At 38.5% G+C, this 22,578-nt stretch overlaps 1 protein-coding gene across 5 annotated transcripts in view; it reads right to left on the bottom strand.

Moving 5' to 3' along the window:
* Positions 1-22,578, bottom strand: part of LOC131698828 (peroxisomal membrane protein PEX14-like) — a 60,316-nt gene that overhangs the window by 3,731 nt on the left and 34,007 nt on the right. For 3 of the 5 annotated variants that reach the window (XM_058993157.1, XM_058993154.1, XM_058993159.1), the window contains exons 4-8: positions 19,053-19,181; positions 15,362-15,447; positions 12,553-12,655; positions 7,073-7,170; positions 1,322-1,416 (exon numbers count right to left, since the gene is read on the bottom strand). In XM_058993157.1, coding sequence (XP_058849140.1) covers positions 1,322-1,416; positions 7,073-7,170; positions 12,553-12,655; positions 15,362-15,447; positions 19,053-19,181 — 511 coding nt within the window. The remainder of the gene's footprint in view (positions 1-1,321; positions 1,417-7,072; positions 7,171-12,552; positions 12,656-15,361; positions 15,448-19,052; positions 19,182-22,578) is intronic. The other 2 variants (XM_058993158.1, XM_058993156.1) reach the window with 1 other exon arrangement.

The following is a 22,578-nucleotide window of genomic DNA, read 5'->3' as shown; positions in this document are numbered from 1 at the left end:
TTTAATTTGTCGACTTTGTTGGCTCTTGCATTACAAAACTGCACACTTCCATTATTCCATGTTTTAAAAGCACTTAGCCACGCTGCAAAGCAACAATAAATTCTTCCTAATTGACAATACCCCCCCCCTCTTGGGAGTAAGGGGAAAGTTCTTTACTTCGTTTACTTCTGTGGCAACGGCAAGGCACTATCTTTATGGACGAAGGTCTGGAAATACATTCAAATGCTGTCACTATATTTTTTCAATGTAAACCACTAGCAAGATCCTTTCGCCACAGTGAGAGCCACTAAGTCAAAAGTGTTGAGAGCTCCTTGCATGGACCTTCCAACAATGATGGGCTCTCGAGATGTTTTCCTCAAGTTATCTATGTGAGCTGCCCTCTAGTGACCTGGAGGACTGCCAGATTCACACTGCTGAGCCAGGTGTTTGCAGTTACAACACAGGCCACCGGAAAACCACTCCAGTCCATCACACTTAAAAAACTGCATATTCATTTCCAGCATCCGAGATTTTGCAAGTGCATCCTTTTCAGACATCCTGAGTAAAATAGAACTGGGTAATCAATGGTAATTACTTAAATCGGATACAGAATAAATGAGGTCACAAATCGACTTGATTCTTTATTGCTATTCATGTTGTATATTTCCACTACATCTTTAATGCAAGGTATAGATTTAAGAAAGCAAATCTCTTGACTTTTTATGCTGCCTGGGCACTTAATGGTTTACAATCTGAAGAGACAGATGAACAGGAATGCATGTATTTAAAACACTAAGGGAACCAGTATAACAGGCAAAGGATGTTACGTTCAATAACCACACACACTAGCCTCTGGATTAGTTTTAAGCAAAAGTGGCAAAAAAAAAAAATTATATATATATATATATATATATATATATATCTATATATATATATCTATATATATATATATATATATATATATATATATATATATATATATTTTTTTTTTTTTAGATAAACATGTAAAAACAAGCAAATATCTAACAGTGGCATATAAAAGCTTTAATCTTGATATTTTAAAATGTAAATGACCGTTTAAAACTTAATTTGCATTAATAATACAGAATCCGATGAATATTTATGATAATTCAACTGTATAAATTAAACATTTTCGCAGTGCGAAAGAATCTGATGGCTTCCACAGGTTTCCCCATAGAGGTATAAACACACATGCTATAGCTTTATCTACCCAATGTAGAGTGATTCATGTTGGTACTGGCAGAGAACCATTTTTTTTTTTTTCATGAATGAACAAAATCAAGGACTTGATTGAATGCAGAAGTTACCACGTTGTTCGCACCTGCTTAGGAGTAGTCCTTTCAAAGAGACAATCTCAGCTTTCAGCTCGTTTATACTCTGGGACTCCAGCATTCGATTTGCCGCGGAAGACGTCTGCTGAGAGAGAGAAAAATAAATAAATAAATAAATAAATAAGTGGTGGTATCAGATCATCCAGGTTTTGTAAACAATCTTAACTGCTGGGCTGTGTACAAGGACAGGGTTCACCTGCATACTGGGCTGGGGAGCTGCATATTGGGGAAGCCTTAGACAATAGCTGCCCACACTGAATCATTTCCTGGTCATTTAGTTTTAATAAAGCCATTTTGAACCCACCCCACCCCCCCCCCCCCGAAAAAAAAACGATACCAGTATTTGTTTAATAAATACACTAATGTAATGACACAGTAAACAGTAATGTATTTTATAAATACTGCACAGCACAGGAAAGAAAGAAGCGGTCTCTTTTACCTCATGTTTGTTTGGATACAAGACCTTCCAAAATGTTAACGGCCACAAAATCAGACAATTTTTACATCATTTTCCATATTGCCGACTGATGATTTGAAAAAAGCATTTGATAAGACACGTTGAGGATACAATGGCAGCATTCATTAGTGATCCACATGTCACTGGATTGTATTAAACCAGGGAGTTATCACACGCTCTTTGGCAAAAGATGAATTGCTTGGGGGTAGAACTTGTCGATTGAAATAGCCTCTGTGTATTTGAATAGCAATCTACTCCTCTCTTTCATTTAAAATAAAAAACAGTGCCCACAAGGATGAGTCGGGTAGCCAAACAACGATTTAGCTGAAAGGTAAATGTTACAAATTAGTTAGTTCACTAAAATACAAATGTTTTCCTTTTAGTCTAAAGCCCCAACGTGTGCTGAAAGGCTAACTTAAGCACAGCAGGCATAAAAAAGTTAAAAGGCCATTCGTCATAACTTAAGCCATGTTTCAATAAGGAGCTAAGCATTTGTTTCCCTGGTCCAGCAGGATCGGATTGGATCACTTGGGATGCAAACTGATTTTCCATATGCACCTTTAAATCAGCGTTTTCAAAACTACTGTTGGGTCACGCCTACATCCACAAACAAGTGGTGTGAGGGACAGGATTGAATCCCTTTGAAATCGATCAACACAACAACAACAACAAAAAAAACTTCCTAATTTAACTGGAGGCTTAGAAATGTGTATCCCATTAAGAGAGGGAATGCTCTGGAGGCTTGTAAACCTGTATTGAAACATCAAGGTCTCTGATGAGAATGAAAGGCGTGGAAGGCAGGAGGCGGAAGGTATGGATTAAGCCCTGTGAAACCATTATTAAAAAGGCTCGGCACTCGAGTTAGTTAGTTAAGAAACCTATAGTATGGCGTGTGATCATTTGGCCTCCTTTGTAGCCAATTAACGTGTAATTAAATCTTTAAGGAAATGAATTGATGCAGATCAGACTCAATTACAAACTTGGAGAGCGGGTTCATCCATAACTGCTCTATTACTATGCTCAGCCCACCTGACAAAGCTCAGCTACATCAGATGGAAGGCAACTATAGCCTTCCATCTGATGTTAAGCCATACACAACTATGTTTAATATAAACTTCACCTCATTATAGCTGCCTTAATCCCCTGTTCCCCAAAGGCATCAATATAATAAGGCTGGAATACACCTCACTAATTTTACCTTTAAAAATAATAATAATGATGATGAATTACTTTGAAAACAAAGTCCGGGGCTTGTGTAGTAAAATAAATAAAATTACAAACTTACTGCTGGGAAAAGCCCTTCATTTACTGACTTTCTTTTAAAAAGCAGACTTAACTACCAATATGCCAGAAGGGTTTTGGCATGAACTATAAACTGCTAAAAGGTCTGTGTTACGAACTGCAAACCTGCTAATGTGGCTGTTAAAAAGCAGGGGGGGGGGGGGGGGGGGGGAGGATATGATCAAACTTTTTCTTTTCAGTTTTAAAAGCCTCATTAGACTGCGGAACAAGTGTGTTGGATAACGGCAAAACATCTGTTTGCCGCAGGACTGCGGTTCTTCAGGGATCAGCGCAATCCCACTGCCAGCAAGTCAGACAACGCAGAGTCGACCCCTTTTATAATAATTGAGGCAAACACCAGGAAAGAGCTTAAAGCCAGGATCATACACCGACATTTCTTGCAACGAACAGCTGCTTTCTTTTATTAAAAAAAAAAAACACACACAACTTTGCAAACACCTTTTGAAACTACTATGCAACTGCATTTCGAAATGACTCATCAAAAAAAAGAGCACTGTTTATTTATAGAGTAGTATTTTCAATTTTACTCTATAATAAGACAATTTTGTCTGTCCATCTGCAATCCATGTGACTGAGTTGTCACGCAAGACCACAAAGCTGACCTTTGCATTAAAACAGGCAACTGGTAACCTAAGGAATTTCAAAAGCAACAAACTGTGTTTCTGTAATAGGCAACTTCAGCATCCTACGTAGATTAGCTTGGTTGCAGTCAGCCTGTTGCTGTCAACCACATCCACTTAAATACAGTAACTTCGATAGTATAGGCTTAACCTTGCAGCAAAGACTACCTCCTGCAAAAAAACAATGCTGGTTTGGCTGTACACTGTTTGCAAGCAATTTTTTTTATTTATTTTTCTTAATGCATGAACTTACCCCATTGCTTACCAAACAGACAACTGTTACATACACCCATTAGACTGCTGTTTATTAGTAAGGGCCATTGATTTATCCAGTTCCCAAGGGCTAGCACCCAAAAATGAAGACAGGGCACTCCACTCAGTCTGCACCACCCTGTCACCAAACCCACCTCCAATGGAGGTTTTGTCTTCAGCTGGCCAGTGCTTAGAATACTTGCATTCCAGTGGAGCACATGGGAGTGCAAATGTAGGAAAATGATCAAGGACCAAAAGAAGTTCTAATCCCACACAAAAACTGTCTCCGCTCTGCAAATTAATTGCAGATGCACAAACACAAACACAAACAAATACTGCAGTGTGAAATACTCAGCTGCTATAAATAAAAGAGAAACACTAAATAATGGCAATGTGAATGTTTTCTAACAAAGCGAGAAGAAAAAAGAAAGGGGCGGGTAAGACAGCAAACTATTCCATTCAAGGTGTGTGAAGCCCCTGAAATGTCTGCACATCTTCCAGACTACAGGCAGCAATTACAGGATTTAGACATAAAGAAGGATTGCTGGAGCCTTTCTGAAGAAACCTCCTTGATAAGCTTATAATTCACACCTCCCACTGAACACCACCACATGCATAACATGGCCGTGAAAAAACAGACCCCTGCCTTTACTTCTGAAGTTAAAACTAAACTGCCTGGGACCCCCATTCACTCATCCAATAGAGACACAAGAGTGTGGTCCGAGTCATGTGATCAGGGGGGCGCGGGTTTAAACCCTGGTTGTGCAGAGTTGCCGATCTTGGCAGGGGGCCTTTAGGGAGTTCTGCATTGGCTATATAGGCAGGAAAAATGTGTCCGGGATTGGTTTGGCTCATAGCTCCACAGCGACCCCTATTGGTGAGGCACCAGAAACTGAGAACACCCGCTGATCGTCAGTCTTACTGCGAGTTACACTGGTGAAGCGACATTCAAACTGGGCATTACAAAATGATAGAGAAAACAGGGTGAAATAAAAGTTAACAAAATAAAACAGAATAATACATTCGTCTACACTAAATGTTGTGTCCACACCTGGAGAAAAAGCCTCCAAAAAATATCCTCAAAAACTGGGAAGCCCACGTTAAGCAGCTGAAAGAGACAATACAAGATATTTATTTAGAAACGTCAGTTCCAATATGTTTTGGGTTAAATAAGCATTTCCGTGTTAAAAGGTTTAATTGCCAAAAGCAGAACGTTTTGTAATGCAGGGAGAAACCCAAAAGCCAGCTAGAAAAACCGCCAACTGAAAATGAGAAGCAGCTTGAACAGCCTAGCATGTGTTCTCAATCACATGCTAAGGACCCTAAAAACATTTTTCTAATTTCCCATATGGCTTGATACCACATGGATCCACATCCCCAAAGAAAATTTAAGATCAACACTGTGGCCCATAAAGTGGAGTTCATGGTTTGTTTAAATGGGTGTTTTGATATTAAATATACTTTTTTCATACGCTGCATGCTTCCAACAAGACACTCACCGCAAACTTAAATTTATGTGTGTATGTTTATATCTAGCTTTTTTTTTTTTTTTTTCTCTCATCGTCTTTATATTTTTGTTCCACCCTGGGATTGTGCATCCCTGTCAGATATATTAAATATGAGTCATGTTAAAGTACACAATGCTTCAGAATATAGGAAATGATTCAGAGTAATGGGTTAGGATTGACCATCTGGGTTGAATTTGAACTCTCTCTTGTCAAGAGCTGCCTTAGCACAGAATGCAAAGCTATCTTCTTCCTACCGGTCATTTTTTAATACATCTAAATGCACTTGCATGTTGCTTTTTTTTTTTTTAACCCCAACACAATATCACTTAAGTCAGGTACACACATGGTTGTATTTTTTCTCTTCTTAAACAGATGGATACTCATGTTTTCCTGTATCCCCGTCTGCCTTACTCAAACACCCATTTGCTTAACAAGCCAAGGACATTAAACTCTGACTGAATCTGGTTTCAAAGCTTTTTTTTTTTGTGGCCATTTAGCTAAAAATGTATAATGGCATCATTGAGGCAAAGGCTGAGCGAATAATTTCCGTTGTTATTTCCACCCTCCATTCCAATTACTCACACCTTCGAAAATGACACCTGCCTCAAAATCCACTCGCACATGTAAGCTCTTGATGGCTCCCAGCTTTCAATGAAGGTGCTCCCAATTAGGGGGCTGATTCATTGTGTATCGAACAATCCCCCCACGTTCTTTACTTGATATATTGTGTCATCATAGAGGTGTGTATCATATCGTGATATACAGCTACAAGCAGGTCATACATTCTCTCCCCATATAATTTTTTTTTGTGTCTTTTAACAAAATAATTTGATCCGATTCCTCCCCATACAACGTAGACCATCAGGACCATAACATGTATTGAATATGCATCGTATTGGGGCATTAGTGTACACCCTTACTCTTACAAGGAAGGGAATCCAGCATCTACTAGTCCATAAGATCACAGCACTTGTCTCAATGACCAGGACAGGGACACTCACTCGTGAAGTGAAGGGGAACTATACAGCTTTCATGTTAGATTTTGAAGGAGTTTATGAGAGGGTCCCCTGAGATGCGGGCGTCCCCAGAGTTCTCAGACTCCACCTGCAGGGCTAGAAGCTTTGAGCAACTTTGTTTGCACAAACATACCGCACATGAACCTAATCACTTCAACATTTTGATGAGCCTACAGCATTCATTTAGATGTCATTGAAAAAAATGTAAATTATTGTTTTCAACTTCAATTTTTTTTTGTTAAATATATATTTGTAATTCTTTCAAGGTCAATCGTCCACAAGGGAAAATAAAGACAAGACAAAAACATGTGAAGATTCTCTGCTTGTGCTGGAGTTAATATTTACAGCCCTAAAGCTGAGGGAAAATGAAGCCGCCTTTTTCAGGTGGCTTGAAACCTGGTTCCAGTAGACCGAGTTTGAGGCTGCTGTATCAAACCCCTCCAAGTCTCCCCTGGTTTGCTATGCAGTGGCCTGAAACCCAGTCTCCTGAAACCAATTTCCAAGCCACAAATGGCTTAGTGTTCCCTCAGCTTTAGAACGGAGCATGTACTTTGCTGAATTGCGAACTTTCAGAACTGCAGGTTACCTCTGAAGTAGCCAGCTCCTGTGACAGCTCCTGTATTCTCTGCTGCTGCTGAACCAGAAGCTCCTGAACCGAGGCCAGAGTCGTCTGCAACTGCGTCACTGCGGTAAGACAAACAGAAAGCCATGACGAAAGAACAAAAACGACAAGTTGAAATGTTTACAATTCTTCAATGTAGGATTTTAAAAAGGTTTTACATATGATGAAAGAAAAAGGTAACACCTTCTATTATTTTTGTTTCGATACCAACACTTAAATGGTCATTCTGCAGATGCTTATTTGGCTCACAGACTGCACTGGTAACATATGGGTTTGGGAATATGGGACGCACGTGTCTCTTGAAGGAATATACTATTACTACTTGCATACAAGTTTTGTTCTAAGTTTCAACTAGTTTTCACGGTTTATGAAAGGCGATTTAAAAAAAAAAAAAGAAAATGCAACTGTACACAGAAAAAAATCATGAAATACAATGTGTTGATTTTCTAGTATGTGCATCAAAAGAACCATCTAACTGTACAAAGATACATTGCAAACAGAGAGAACAGTACTGGGGCAGCATCGGTCAATCCTCTTTACATGACAAGAATGGGGATTTAGGGTTATCTGTAGATTAAGGCAGCGGTTCCTCAAGCCTTTTCTCTGGTGCCCTGCTCTTTTGCTTTCTTGTCACTCTCCTACAATCATGGGATGTATATTCACAATCTATAATTGTCACTGATCTAAAAACCAAAATCTCACCTGACCTGAAGGACATGAGTTGACATCAGTAAAATTGATACGTTTGTGGTAGAAAAACAGAACAGTACTTTGTGTTGTTTGAGTGAAAAAAAATAAATACAATAGTTCTCTCCCACCAAAACTTTGTACAGCCCTTCTTCAATCCTGGACAGAACATAGAAGTTTAACGCATTCTGTGTAACGGCCCTGTATTTGGAAAGGGGGTTCCGTTAGGTCCTGTTTACCTGTTTAGATAACTTACAGAAATAACTACTGCTGTTAACAAGAAACATCCAGCTATGTGGTCTAACCATAAGCTTTACTCGGTGTCAATCCTTTTATCTAAAACGTCACTTTAACAAGAAGCACAACACATTTGGCTAGCGCACCTTACTCTAAAAGTCCAAAACAGTTGTCTGTTGAGGTGAGGGTCACAAGTACTTGGGCTGTAATGAATATGCAGGCATTGCAGAAAAGAATGTACAAGTCATTCTCCCAACTAATACAGTACACAACTTCACATCAGTGTTTCTTCACCCACTCCTAAACAACTCAATAAGTTTCATTTTGCACTTTGCCCAGGTCTGGGGAATTACGAAACAATATAAATGGAATTTTTCTTTACACTAGACAAATAGATTCAGTTCTAATCTTGTGTCTGCCTGTATATTAAATAACTGTCTACACACTTCCATTAGCTGCCTAATCATCAGCCCTAACGCATCCGAAATCCTCCAAACAACCAACAAGCGAAATCCTTTCATACACGGGGAAAAACAGCCAAAATTCCCCTTTCTAATCCTAATAAACATTGTTCTGCTTCCATATACTTTGAGGCTTGAATTATAATAAGATTCGCTGAAGATATAGTTGATAAGGGAAAAATAAAAAAAAGTAATAAAATGAACAGCGCTGCTTCATCGTGCAATAAATGCAATGTATAATTTCAAATAACTATACAGACTGTAGTTAGCTCTTCTCTGGATCAAATAATGTTTCTTATTCCCCAATTAATGCAATAGGGTTCCACGCTGCTTATATTACATAAAATCAATAAAACATTCACCCTTGAAAACAGTGTTAAACAAGGTCTAATTTGTTTAAAATCAAGATGCAGCATCATCCGACTGTTAATGTTTTTAAAAATGCTGGCTGGCTGGTTTGCTGGCTAAAAGCTTTGTGTACCAAACACTATCCTTGAAATGCACTACTGGAATGAAAGGGTTTTTCTCAAACCTAAATCCAAGTTTCATTATCAAAGAGTCGTACTTCCGAATGTGCCTCAGATGGGTTCCGTTGGGAACAGCTGGTGAAGGAGGTCTATAATTTAGATAGCGTGCTTATGGGACAGTAACTTTGCTGTGCATGTCTGCCAGAGAGTGCTGGTGGCTCGGAAGTCAAAGCTCCTGCCAAATAGCCAGAAGGTCCCACAATGATGCTCAGTTATAAAGCAAAAAGGTGAATTCTTTGGTGCCATTTGCCATATCCTTTCTATAGCTTAGCCTTGGAAATGAGATGTAAAATGTTAGTGGTTAAATAATACAGAACTGAAATGACCTGTTTTGTGCTTGATAGGGTTATGAGGGGGGGTACAGATGATTTCAATTTAGAAATCAGAATATGATGTCTGGTATCCCCTTATCAGCTCCAGGACATACGCACCTGCGTCAAATAAAAGAGCACTTGCAGTACCATGATGTGCCGGCGTACGTCAAGGTTGGCCGTCTATTCTAGGTTTTTTTTTTTTTTTTTCCAATCTGATCTCTTTGTATACATGCCCGTCAGGAGGTGAGTGGTGTGGGTGACAAAGTGACTGTCCGTTTTAATTAATAATAATCACTGTACTGGTGTTATTATTTTGTGAAACATTTTTGTTTGGGACTGTAAACCCGCCGTTTTAACCCCATAACATTGCTGGTATAGCGGTATAACGGCGGGTTTTCAGTCCCAAACAAAAAGGTTTCACAAAATAACACAGTACAGTAATCCGCAAGTGCACCGGGTAGTGCACTGGTTGTAGTGCAGTGGTGCTCTGTTGTGCTGGGTTGTAGTGCAGTGGTGCTCTGTTGGGCTGGGTTGTAGTGCAGTGGTGCTCTGTTGTGCTGGGTTGTAGTGCAGTGGTGCTCTGTTGTGCTGGGTTGTAGTGCAGTGGTGCTCTGTTGTGCTGGGTTGTAGTGCAGTGGTGCTCTGTTGTGCTGGGTTGTAGTGCAGTGGTGCTCTGTTGTGCTGGGTTGTAGTGCAGTGGTGCTCTGTTGTGCTGGGTTCTAGTGCAGTGGTGCTCTGTTGTGCTGGGTTCTAGTGCAGTGGTGCTCTGTTGTGCTGGGTTCTAGTGCAGTGGTGCTCTGTTGTGCTGGGTTGTAGTGCAGTGGTGCTCTGTTGTGCTGGGTTGTAGTGCAGTGGTTCTCTGTTGTGCTGGATTGTAGTACAGTAGTGCTCTGTTGTGCTGGGTTGTAGTACAGTGGTGCTCTGTTGTGCTGGGTTATAGTGCAGTGGTGCTGTGCTGTGCTGGGTTGTAGTACAGTGGAGCTCTGTTGTGCTGGGTTGTAATGCAATGGTGCTCTGTTGTACTACAGTGGTGCTCTGTTGTGCTGGGTTGTAGTACAGTGGAGCTCTGTTGTGCTGGGTTGTAGTACAGTGGTGCTCTGTTGTGCTGGGTTGTAGTGCAGTGGTGCTCTGTTGTGCTGGGTTGTAGTACAGTGGTGCTCTGTTGTGCTGGGTTGTAGGTGCAGTGGTGCTCTGTTGTGCTCTTTTGTGCTGTGCAGTGCTAGTCGTGCTCCATGGCTGCAGTCCTCTGCTACACAAATAAACAAAACAAAAACACAGCGCTCCGGCTACGTCCCCTTTGTACTGAGATTTGCAGCTCAGATTCTTTCCCTCTGTCACAATGCCCTAAGGCAGTGTTAGTAATGTGATATGTGTTTTGAAGTCGGCAAAGGGAGATCGAAAAATCCCTATCTATCTGTGAAGACATTGAGAAGAGTCGGAAATACCACTATCTAAAGTATATACATAGTATTTCATTTTATTGTACAAAAAACTTTTTTTTTTGTAATCCTTTTATATATTGTGTGTGTAATTTTGTACATACTTTACATAAAAAATGTGAATATTTCTGTTATGTATATAAAATGTTTATTTCACTGTGTATACATTTTGCTAACTATATATATTTTTTTGTACAAACAAAAATATAATAAAAAAACAAATTACAATAATTTCAAAATCTGGTACCTGCAGAGCACATTCCTTTTTGCATCTTGAATTGAAGAGGTTAAGAAGTCCATTTACTTTTACATTAAACTGGATTTTTGCATAGCAAACAGTTCCACCTGATGGTTGAATGTGGTAATTGCTGTTTCTTTTTATGGGATGGATCAGAATGTTTCATACAGAATCACAGTTCTAGCCTTGATGTTCAAACCTGTGTGGGTGATGCGATAACCTGGACATACATCTTCTGCCCTACAGCTGTGTACTTTATAGAGCAGTAAGAACTTACAGCACATGTCCAATAACACTGACGTGTAAATTAAAGTTATTTGCTTGTTTATTTGTTCTTCCTGGTACACTTACTTTCCAGGTCAGATTCCCACACCTGCCCCCACCCACAAGAACAAAAGGTTTTCAGCACAACACTATGGGGACCAGTGATAATGTTGAAACTGCAAACATTTTGTTAGAAAAAACAGGGCAATACTGCATCATTGTAGCCGAGAGTGGGAAAAAAAAAAAAAAAAAGACAAAGCTTCTTTGTGTCACAAACTCACATTTTCATACTCGGGAAACAGGTTGCGATTTGGTTTTACGTGCGATTGTGGTTTTAGCCGAGACAAAAAAAAGACACAAAATAAAAAGCCTTATCTTAAGATCTGAAAGATTACGATAAACAAAATAGAAATTTGTTTAAAAACAAAAACAAAAAAAACACTACCACTGCCAAAAAACAACATTTCACGAGGAAGTTTTGTTGCATACCAGAGTCAACGGCAGTAAACATTTGTGCTCATGTGTTAATCAGATCGACATAGTTTTTCACACATTTATATCTCTCTCATGATCAACTAAAAAATAAAAATACCACCTCACCCCCTGAAGTTTTGTATCAGACTTTACACTTAAAGCAAAGTGTAGCTTTGGGGGTAAACTCCGAGGCTGGATTTCATCTTTTTATTATCTCTCTGAGAAGTACATGAACCAATGCAATCATCCAATCCATTTATTAATTTGTAACAGAAATGTAACAGCATCCGTATCAGCTCATAACACTGTTGAGAAATCACAGGGTAACAGGCTGTTCCATGCCCAACATCCCTCTTCATATAAAAGACCTCTAGTTGTTTTAACGGGTTACAAAGATACTTAATTGTAGCTTGAGAAAAGCTGATGTTTATACTTGACAGGCAGGCAGAAATGTCTTACCTGTCCGGATTTAGAAATGTACCCGTCACAGCTCAGTTAATCACCGGCTAGAGACGCATGCTTCATGGCAGAAATTAAAATGAACTTTCTAGCCATAAAAAAAATAAATAAAAAAAATATATTGTCATTTCTCTCCCCTCATCCCTCATTAATATTCTGAGGTTAAGAGCTTTTCAGTAAAACGTAATTAATTGAGGCCGAGCCCGACAGTAAACAAGCAATTTCATATTAAACCAAAATGACGGGAGCGTCATTTGTAAAATGCAAGCAGATTTTCACGACAGATAAATGAAATGAAGGAAAATATGTTCAGGAGGAAAAGTGATGAAGATATTAATCTTCACCTGTCTGTGTCAGGGTGCCACTCATCTCCGAAATGTTGCTCTCGATCCTCTGCAGATGCTTCTTATCCTCCCTGCTGCCCATAATGAGAGGAAGGATGTATTTCTGCAATTAAAAAATACCAGACACTATTAGGATTCCACCCCAGAAAGGCATGTTTCATAGAAGACAATCTGCTGTGAACGAGCCTTAAATTTCCAACAATAACACCATTGCCCCATTTCTGCTAACTGTTTTCATTTTCCTTCCCCATTATCACTTGTTTTTTCCTGTACTTAATCCTTTATGTTAGTAGCTGTTTTTTTTTTCTTTTAAATAAAATACATTTTCAGTGTTTAATTTATGTATTTGTGAAGTGCAGGTTTCATTCCGGTAAGTGACAATCGCTCAAATTCAATTACACACCAGTCATTTATATTATTTCCCACTGAATCCATTATTGTAATAAAAGCTGATGATTCAGAATCTAAATCCACAATAACATTTGCTTATTTTAAAGCGAGTCACTCCCTCTCTTTAGCTGAACCAGCTACCTTTGTAAGATGCTACTATAATATCACACTAAATATGTGTTGCTACATCTGTGTAATAGGATCAACCAGCCAGGAGAGTATTTCTGCAACCTGACAGGATGTGCAACTGTGATTGATTCACAGCTCGTGACACTTTGATTGTTACCTGCCAATTAAAAAAAGCACCCATTGTGGAAAGATATAAAAAAAAATGTATACATAAAAGAAACCCAACATTTAACATTTGTTGATAATTAAGACTATTATCAAGTACTTCCAAGATCATGGTTAAAAAATGTCTTAAAGTTTCCACTGGCTTATGTTTAAAGATTCCTCCCACCCCCTGTCTTGGACACCTTGTTAGTATTTGAGTAAGTAGCATTACATTATCATGCTAAACATACCAGATAATTATAGGACGTACAGTATGCGTTTGAGTAACTAAACTGAAAATAGCAGATTTTGAATAAAAATGGCAGACAATTTAACTAAAGAACGACTTTGTTAAACCGCCTATTTCTCACCCACCTCTGCTTTGTTTTTGACTGAAGGGCCTTCCGTTCAGATTCAAGCCTACCCTGCTTGTTTAGCTTCACCCAGGCCTAAGCGGACAGTCTAGCAACACTATGAGCAAGTGGGCAAGGTGGAACCATACGCGTCCACCAGACCAACTAAAACTTATTAAACCACACTGTCTCCTAAATAAACCGTGTTCACTAATGTGAGCGCTAATCACCGGTCAGGGAGTTACTGAACTCGGGGTCGGTAGAGGGCGATCAGATGACACCACCCCTATGGATTTCTTACTATGAGGCCACAGTGTTTGGACACAGGGTCGCCAATGGGGGTGAACTAAAGCATTGCATTATGGATGCTGTGGAAAAATCCACCCCCGAGGCCCTCGCATGTAGATTTGTGGCTGCAACTTTCTGTCACTACAGAGGTTTGCAAGTTGATGGCGGTCACATAGAAACAGCTTAAAGAAACAGCCTGCTTTCACACAGCTTTCTCAGATGTGTGTTACACACTGTACTGCATATACAGATACATAGGCTGCAGGCAAACGCTTCTCTATAAAGAGGGAAATTAGGTTTTTAGAATTAAAGTACTTTTAAAGGTCCTAGAACTGTGACTAGAAAAGAACTCCTTGACCAGCTAAAGTAATACCTGTTCACTGAACACATGTACATTCGATATAAACAGCTCTCTGAAAACATCAATGGAAACCTATAAAAGATTTAAATCTTGCATTGCTTTTATTTTTTTTGATTTGTTTGTAAGTTTTTCTTCTTGGAAGGAAGAGCATGTGAATCCTAGTTATTAACATGATCTTTTTCCCCCCCCAAAGGAAGTAAAAATAAATAAATAAATAAAAAAACACATTACAGCTTGAGTTTAGAGTTACATCTGGCATATTTGCTCCTGCTTTTCAATAGGTTTCAGCTTCACTCCTGTGTCTTTAATGCTGCTAATGAGGAGTCTATACCGAGACAAGGTTTTCGCAGTCATTATGCAGCGCGAGGGTTGTTGATGCCACTAGAAGTAATAAACACTTTAAAGTTGAAAAGATGAAATGAGTGTCAACATAATGTAATTAATAGGCTTGCCACTGTGAACCTTGTTTACAAGTCGTTCTATAGTATAAATAAAGTGTGCATAGATTGGGCATATGGGAAGACAAGTACAAGCGCCTGTATTGTGACAGTATAAGAGACCCTGCAGAGGGAATTCTGTGTTAACACTGATGACATAGCACCATAGCAACAGAGTTCTCTCCAGGAAATAACCTTTATATAGGCCTCTGAACAGTTACTATAAAAACGTTAATGTTTTAGGTACGTTCTTCTAACTGGCAACATGATTTGAAATGTTTTTTTATTTAGAAGTGAATACGTGGTGTCTCATATTGTGTAAGAGAGGCAGTGCAGTTTGGGCGAGAGGACCGAGAAACAGGGTTTTGAACGCGGGGGGCTACGGCAAGAAGAGGCGTCATGCTTATAACTGGAGACCCGGAAATCAAAGCTCGAGTGAAAAAAATAAATAAAATGCTTGCAAATGAGCTCCCCAAAGAAAACCTGAGGCTAGTTCACCAAGCAAATAAAACCATTTATTACTGGACTTCTGGGTTCTTGCTCTCTCGTTCTAATGCTTAGTACTGCATAATGAAACCACATGTAAAATATATAGAAATCTAATAGTAAAAATACTGCTCACTGACAACATCTTAGAAACCAGGTCCTCTTCCCAAAATACTGTAGTAATTAAAGCAGCTTGTCCAGTTAGAATTGTGATGACATACCCGGTAAAGCTGCTGGAAACCAAAGGCCATTCCAGCCATTATAATCGCTAGAGCGCCATAATCTCGCCATCTGGAGCCTGAAGGACCTACAAAACAGAATAGAAGGGTTGTTAAAAAAAAAAAAAAAAAAAAAAGTCTCACTTCAATTGGTGGCGTAGAGATGTGATTAACGATTTCCTCTGCTGAAATATGATATACTAAATCATTCTAAAAAGATGCAATAGTTAAAGGTTAGGATGGAAATGTATGTATTTATTCACCCTAATGCACATCATTATTCTATTCATATTCTTGTTACAGGCTGTCCTTTTTTAAATACCATACCATATTATCAGTTAAAAGATCAAATAACAGCAAGAGGAAATCCACAGAAATTATCTAAAATTAGCTGCAATTATTCAAATACTACATGACGCACAAAACCAAAATTCATAGCATATAAGACAAACTTTAAATGATGTACCCCTATAAAGCGTGTTCTGTTGACAGTCCATTCTGTTTATATCACACAGGGTAGACACAACAACACCATGAGACAAATAAGCATTCTCGTGTTGCTACTTGCAGCGCTTGGAGGTTATACTAGGTGGAACTGTGCATCTGGCATTTTCCTATTAAAAAAGTTAATTTTATAAAACCGTATGGGACATAGACCAAACATAACTTTTCCAAAACATATGGCCCCAGGAAACAAATCTGACCTCTAATATTATTGGCAAGATCCTGTAACACTAATTAAAAAAAAAAAAAAAAGAAAAAAAGAAAAAGAAGGACTACTTCCCTGGCGGCAGAGAAAATCAGATAAAAACGGTTACATATTTACACGGAAGAACAAATGAATTGTAGCACAAATGTTTTGCATACAGGTAGCGTGCTGAGGAGAGAACTGCCCGGCATGTTACTGATAACACATTACATGTCTAAAAGCACACGTTTAAGTCATTCTCAAACCAAGGCACTTTTGCTCTTGTTTGGGCTACACCATTAGATATCAGACATTAAAATGGGGCTTGATCTTGATAAGATTTTTTAAAAAAGGTCCAACGATGATGAAAACAACAGCCCTTCTAAGTCACCTGCCAGTGTTCTTAACACGTGGTATTTCTGATACTTTGACAGACAGACAAAGACACAAGGTCAAAGATGAACCATGTTGAATGACTACCCTTAGCTTCTGCTTTATCAAATGCCTGACCGAAATCAGCAGCAGAAATTTTTGTAAAGTTTAACGCAATATAACAAAGAATATGCATCTGTTTTTAACCTGCCTGTACTTTGAACCCAACTATTTGCACGTAGCAGTCACAAGTTATATTTCCCATGGTCAGTTACCTGGTAAGCATTTTATTTTTGGCAGTCAAATCGCAGCTCAGAGCATCTAGTTGTGCTTAAAGCAGATGTTCAGAATTGGTCTCGGAGCTTCTCAAAGATTATAAAGGATACTTTAAAAGAATGGCAGCAGATTCAGAATGAATTCTGAGTGACTACCGCAGGATCAACAGCTGAATATCTCATGCACTTCCTCCAAGTTCAAGTAATTCATTTGGAATTCAGCTCTGTTAATTGCGAGAAGTGTTAATTCCTGCAAGAATGCAGGCCTTTTACATGCGATCAACATCATTTGTTAAAGAAACATGGAATGAACACAGGTAATTAAATCGAAATGAAATCACCCAAGCTGAATTCAAAATGAAATACTTCAGAACTCAGGAGGAAGTGAATATGATATTCAGGTGTTATTGATGAGGAATCTGTAGCGAAGGTGTTACCCTTCTAAGAATAACATTCGTGTTGTAGCCAGTCGTTTGAGGAAATAAGCACAGGGATGATAATTAAATTATACATTTTTAAAATCCAGAAAAATCAGGAAAAATGAACAGGATCGGATTTACCCAGTGTCCAGACACGACCATAAACTAAATCTATTTCTGTGAACGTATCTCATTACAGCAGCCACTGTCCGCCAGTACTTTTCCCCCTGTGTCAGGAGATATTAGTATTCCAACTCAAGAGAGTGTTTCAATTTGGCCCCTGGGTGTAGCAACTGCGATCTCACCAGACTCGCTCTGTGCCTCCACACAGGCGCATGTGGCGGCTGCACTTTAAAACATTATTATTCTTTTTCTTTCTAATTAAGATTTGTATCCCTCATAATCCAACAGTCTGGTTTCCAAGGATTTGGCTAATAGCTTGTTTGAACTAGCTGGGTTGACTGATGCTTCCAGCAAATAATCTTGTGTCAAATAAATTATATTTTATGTAATAAATTACAGCTACACAACTAATTCAAATATCATTTATCAGATTTATTGTCATTCGTGCAAAGTCTTGTTTCTTTAGTTTAATCAAAACCATTTTCTTTTCTTTTCTTTTTGTAGTTAAAAAGGTTCATTGCAATGGTCGGCAACGATACAAAAGGTAAAAAATAATAAATACAGAAACAGCATTAAAAAAGGTCTTGTTTCCGTTTCAGGGATGTAAAATGCTCTTTTGAAAAAGGCAGAAATTGAATTTAACAATTCTCATATACAATGAAACGAGGCTAGATTGCTTGTAGGAATGTAAGTGAACATTCCCCACTACATGATCAGAATGCAGGTCCAAATGGTTGTCATACCCTTTATCACTTGTTAAAAGACTCAATTTATCTAACCCTGAAGATATAGCAAAGAGTATATATACACACACACACAACATAAAGTGTGTACGTCAACCCAAGCCCAGGATAAGGAAAGTGCTTCTCTGTAGGGTACGGCGCAGCGTCCCATACATTTGTATTTCTCTTGGATTTGAGTCTCAAAAAAGATGGAAAACCAAGTGGTTTAAGCTTTACAGATTTGATTATCTTTCACCACCAACACTTTTATTCAGTCAGTTAAACCAAAGAGCTGGTTCACATTTTCCAATCTTCTTTCAATTTTTATTGGGTTTAAGAGTGTTCTACCCGTCCTTCCACTAGAGATCAAAGTATCCATTACTCAAGACAGAGATGAATGCAGGCCGCTATATGATCTACTTGTAACAAGGACATCAGAATTGGTAGCCACTTGCAGATTGACCCCCATGTATAAGGGAAAACATTCCAACCTCATTATAAAAGACTCTCTTATAGCTCTGGGATATAAAACCACTATGCACCCAGGATGGAACCTATCTCCATGGCATCCCATCAAAATCACTTTCATTACAAAACATGAAATGCTTGAGAGTCAAGGACAGTGTCACAATAAATGAGAGTGGAATGTATCTAATATCACTGTCATACAGGTTAAACACCATGCAGACTCCATTCTGCGTCAGTAAATCAGGTAACAGCACTTAAAGGACAGGGGTTCAAACCCTGTTTGGGGGTTCCGACTGAAATCTCTCAGCGCTACGTAACCCTACGATAACCAATTAAAATAGTCGGAGTGTCTTTTACGGATATAAGCAATTTTATAGTTGATATACCCAAGTCCAGGATCAGTTTTTTGTTTTTCTTCTTCTAGATAACCAGGGGGCTTTTGACTATCAATATGAGAAATACCTGTTTGGACATAAGGGAATGCTTCTTGAAAAGGAGGAAATTATTATTTTTGGAATATCACACAGGTGTGCCATCCATAATTATAAAACGATGAATACTGGTAAATGTAGGCATACTAAGAGAAGCATTGTAAACTGAAGGGTTTTGATTAGAAGCGGCACTCACTGTACTGCACAGGGGCCAGGTGAGGTGGATGGAGCAGATGCTGCTGGCCTGAAGGACTCAGGGAATGGGGCTCCTCGATGGAAACGCCTGCATGCTGAATAGCCAGCTCAACCTCTTCATCAGTCAAACCTGTTAGGGGAACAATTGACATGGGTTAAATTATGCATCAAGATGCTGTAAATGACTTAAAACACTGCAAGATTCCCATTCAACCAGATATTTTTGGTTAAACGTTGTGAAATACTACACGGTTTAGGATTTTTACTGTTTAAACATCTAACCTTCACAGCATTTGTTTTATTAGGTGGCCTTCATCTATACAGATAGTGGTGAAGTCTGGAATGATTTTCTATAGGCTGCAGTGATGTAGTCGAGCCGGAACTTCTAAAATAGGCAAGCTAGGTCACATGACTCAACTGTCTGATTCAGTCAGTAGTCCTCTTGATGCAACGAAGAGAGCATTAGGAACTTCTATTACGAACAACTTCGTTAAGAAGGCTGCGACAGCAACAGTGCATCGACTACGACTGCGGACACAAGCTAAGCTGGAGAAAGACACTTTGCATGCTGAAAATCAATAAATGCATTACCTATTGTATATGTTACTAGAAGTTCAGAATACACATAAAAATGTGCATTTGTAGAATAATTCTTAAGAATATCGCTATTTTAGTGGTGTTCCGGTACCTTCAGATTTAGGATTACACCACTGTATACAGACTAGTCCTGGACTGGCCTACTGAATGCCAAACCCAAAACACATGCACTGACAACATGCGATTCTATGGAACTATTAACACTATTCTTCCACTTCATCTGACACTGAATGAACAGTTACTGATCATAAAAATGATGACCTCATGTGATTAGCACAATTCACTGCCATGCAGATAAAACTGCAGAGCAAAATAAATACAGCCAATTGTTACTGCAAGTAAATTATTTGACAAATATGCAAAATAGTTCAATAAAGTTTGCCCAGTGGTAATTTTTCCCACCCCCAAGCATATCTGAGGTGAGTGACTCACAGGGTAAGCGACACTGTCGCACGAACCTATGAAAAATACATTTCAAAAACATAATTACTTTCTGTATCCAATAAATCTTCTGCATCAAGACAGAGGCTCTGTGCAGGACAGAGACAGACAGATAGAGAGAAGGCAGGCACCTGCCTCTGTGATATCCAGTCTGGTTTTTAGGGCCAAGCCACTTCCAATAATCAGTAAATCCCTCATCGCTAAATTAATCAATCAACGACTGGCTCCAAAAACACAAGCATGTTGTTTGCATTAGTCAGACTGGACGTTCTGTTGGAAGATTCTTGTTTCCACAGAGTGATTGGTACACTGTGCACTGTATGTAATATATAGGGTGAACTGGAGTCCTAAAGACGCAGTCTATATTGATGTCGGTACTGTCTCTATTTCACAGAAATCCATATGAACATGAAAGCAAACTGAAATCTTAAGATTTGAAATTGTGGAATTTAACACGCTGTAGCACATCTTACTCCCCCCCCCACCCTTCATAATTTTTTAATTAGTAAAACATAAAAGTAAATGAGGCAGAACATTTTTATTGATAAAATCTTAACCACATAAGACCTCAAAATTCAGATGTTTTTAGAAAACTGTGTACAACGAGAAGCATATTTAAACCCAAGATAGAAAAAAAAAAAACATGACGAACATGTCTGGTGAGAATATTTTCCTCCTCGCAGTAAAATGTATTTACTGAACCAATCAGATTTTTCTAACAATCATGAGGAAAAAAGAAAGCAATAAAAATGTCAAGCCCTTTATTGTTTACCCTACTAAATAAGGAACTATTACGTGCAAAATCAATGATCCCTAAAAGGTAACGCTGAATGTCACCTGGGCTCCAAGCCAAGTATGTGCAATGCATACCTAAAGTTCCAAAGGTTTATACGCCCCAATTATCACCAAGTGCTACAGTACATGTGTCATAAAAAAGACAAATCAAAAAACAAGAATAAAGTGAGCCCATTAAAGCATCTACAGAATGAATTAAAAACCTGCTTCGTGTAATGTGAACATTCAGTCGTTTTACGTTTACACTTTGGATATGAAGTTGCATTCAAAGCTCCACCCAAAAAGAGCCACCAAATACTGAGTCTGCACAAAAAGAGCTTTCTTTATTTCAAATGATCTTACAATATGTAATCTACAGTAAGTGGATGTGGGGGGGGGGGGGGCACATTTGCAAAATTGCAAATTGAGGTCTACAGCAATTTTAAAGGATCATGGGTTTTATGGGTGTAATCTGTGATATATAGTTAGCATGCGAGTAAAATTGCATGGTTTAGTTACTCGTTTGAGAAATGATGGAAGTTTCTTTTTAGTTTTACTGTTTCCACATGATAAAATGTACTATATTCTTTGTTAGCATGTTTTATATAAACAGTGTATTCAAGTAATTTGTAAGAAAACAACAGTCCTTTAGGATTGCATTCATTTCTGTGAGTTCATTCAATCCTAGGGTACCTTACTAAACATGTGTATTTCTGTCAGGGGATAAGTAAAGACATGACCACAATTCTTCAATTCCAAAACTACAATAAGAACATATAAGGACCATCTTTTACCAAGACCATATACTGTGTATTAGTTGGTCCTTAAATAGACAGCTCAGTCCATGCATGAATGTTGATTAGTACTCCCTAAAGCCTGTCATTGTAATTCTGGTCTGCTAATGAAACCTGTCGGTGGCTTGCAGACCGAAATCTAAAACCTGATAATGTACTGTAACAGAGCTCTCTCAATAATGAAGAGAATGGGTTTTTTTGGTTTTTTTTTACGTATGGTGAATTACAGCACCGTGAATAAAAGGATTAGCATACAAGCCACTGTAAGCCTTCAATGACATCACAAATATTTTCTGTTTATCTAGAGAGACAAAGGCATTAAAAAAAAAGGTTTTTATTGATTTTCATTTCTCATTCATTTCCAGAGTAAAGGCACCAGGTTATAGGTCAGCCAGACAGGTATCTCCAGACAATAGCTCAAAATCTCAAGACATCTCATAACGTGATGAAGCCTTTTATAGTAAAGTTAAAAGGAAATCATTGTGTATGCCGGGTTTGAAATTACACTTAACCAGAGCCATACTGGTGCTCCACATATATAGGAAATGTAGCAGTCTGGATCTGTGAGTGCAATAAAAGATGACTATAAAAAAAGCCACTTTTTGTTTCGAACCCAAAGTCAGTTGAGTGAAATAGCAAGTGTATACTGTAGAACTGCACTGTTCCAAATATTTTTTTTATATATATAAACAACTATTGACAAGAAAAAGAGTCTAATCCAAATTATCAAACCCCATCCCAGTAAGCCACATTGCATACATCCACGGCAAATGCGTGTGTCTGGGGGTGCTCAGTAAAAAAAAAATAAAACACACTCCTCGGATACAACCGAGCAAGTAAATATTTTATATAAAAAAAAAAAACAGGTAAAAGGAAATGTTAAATGTATTACTGTTTCCAAAACCTGTGGCATGCCCCCCC

The sequence above is a fragment of the Acipenser ruthenus genome, chromosome 20, assembly GCF_902713425.1.
Source record: "Acipenser ruthenus chromosome 20, fAciRut3.2 maternal haplotype, whole genome shotgun sequence".
Lineage (NCBI taxonomy): Eukaryota > Metazoa > Chordata > Actinopteri > Acipenseriformes > Acipenseridae > Acipenser > Acipenser ruthenus.
The sequence above is the reverse complement of the archived record's forward strand: the minus strand, read 5'-3'. Positions and strand labels throughout refer to the sequence as shown.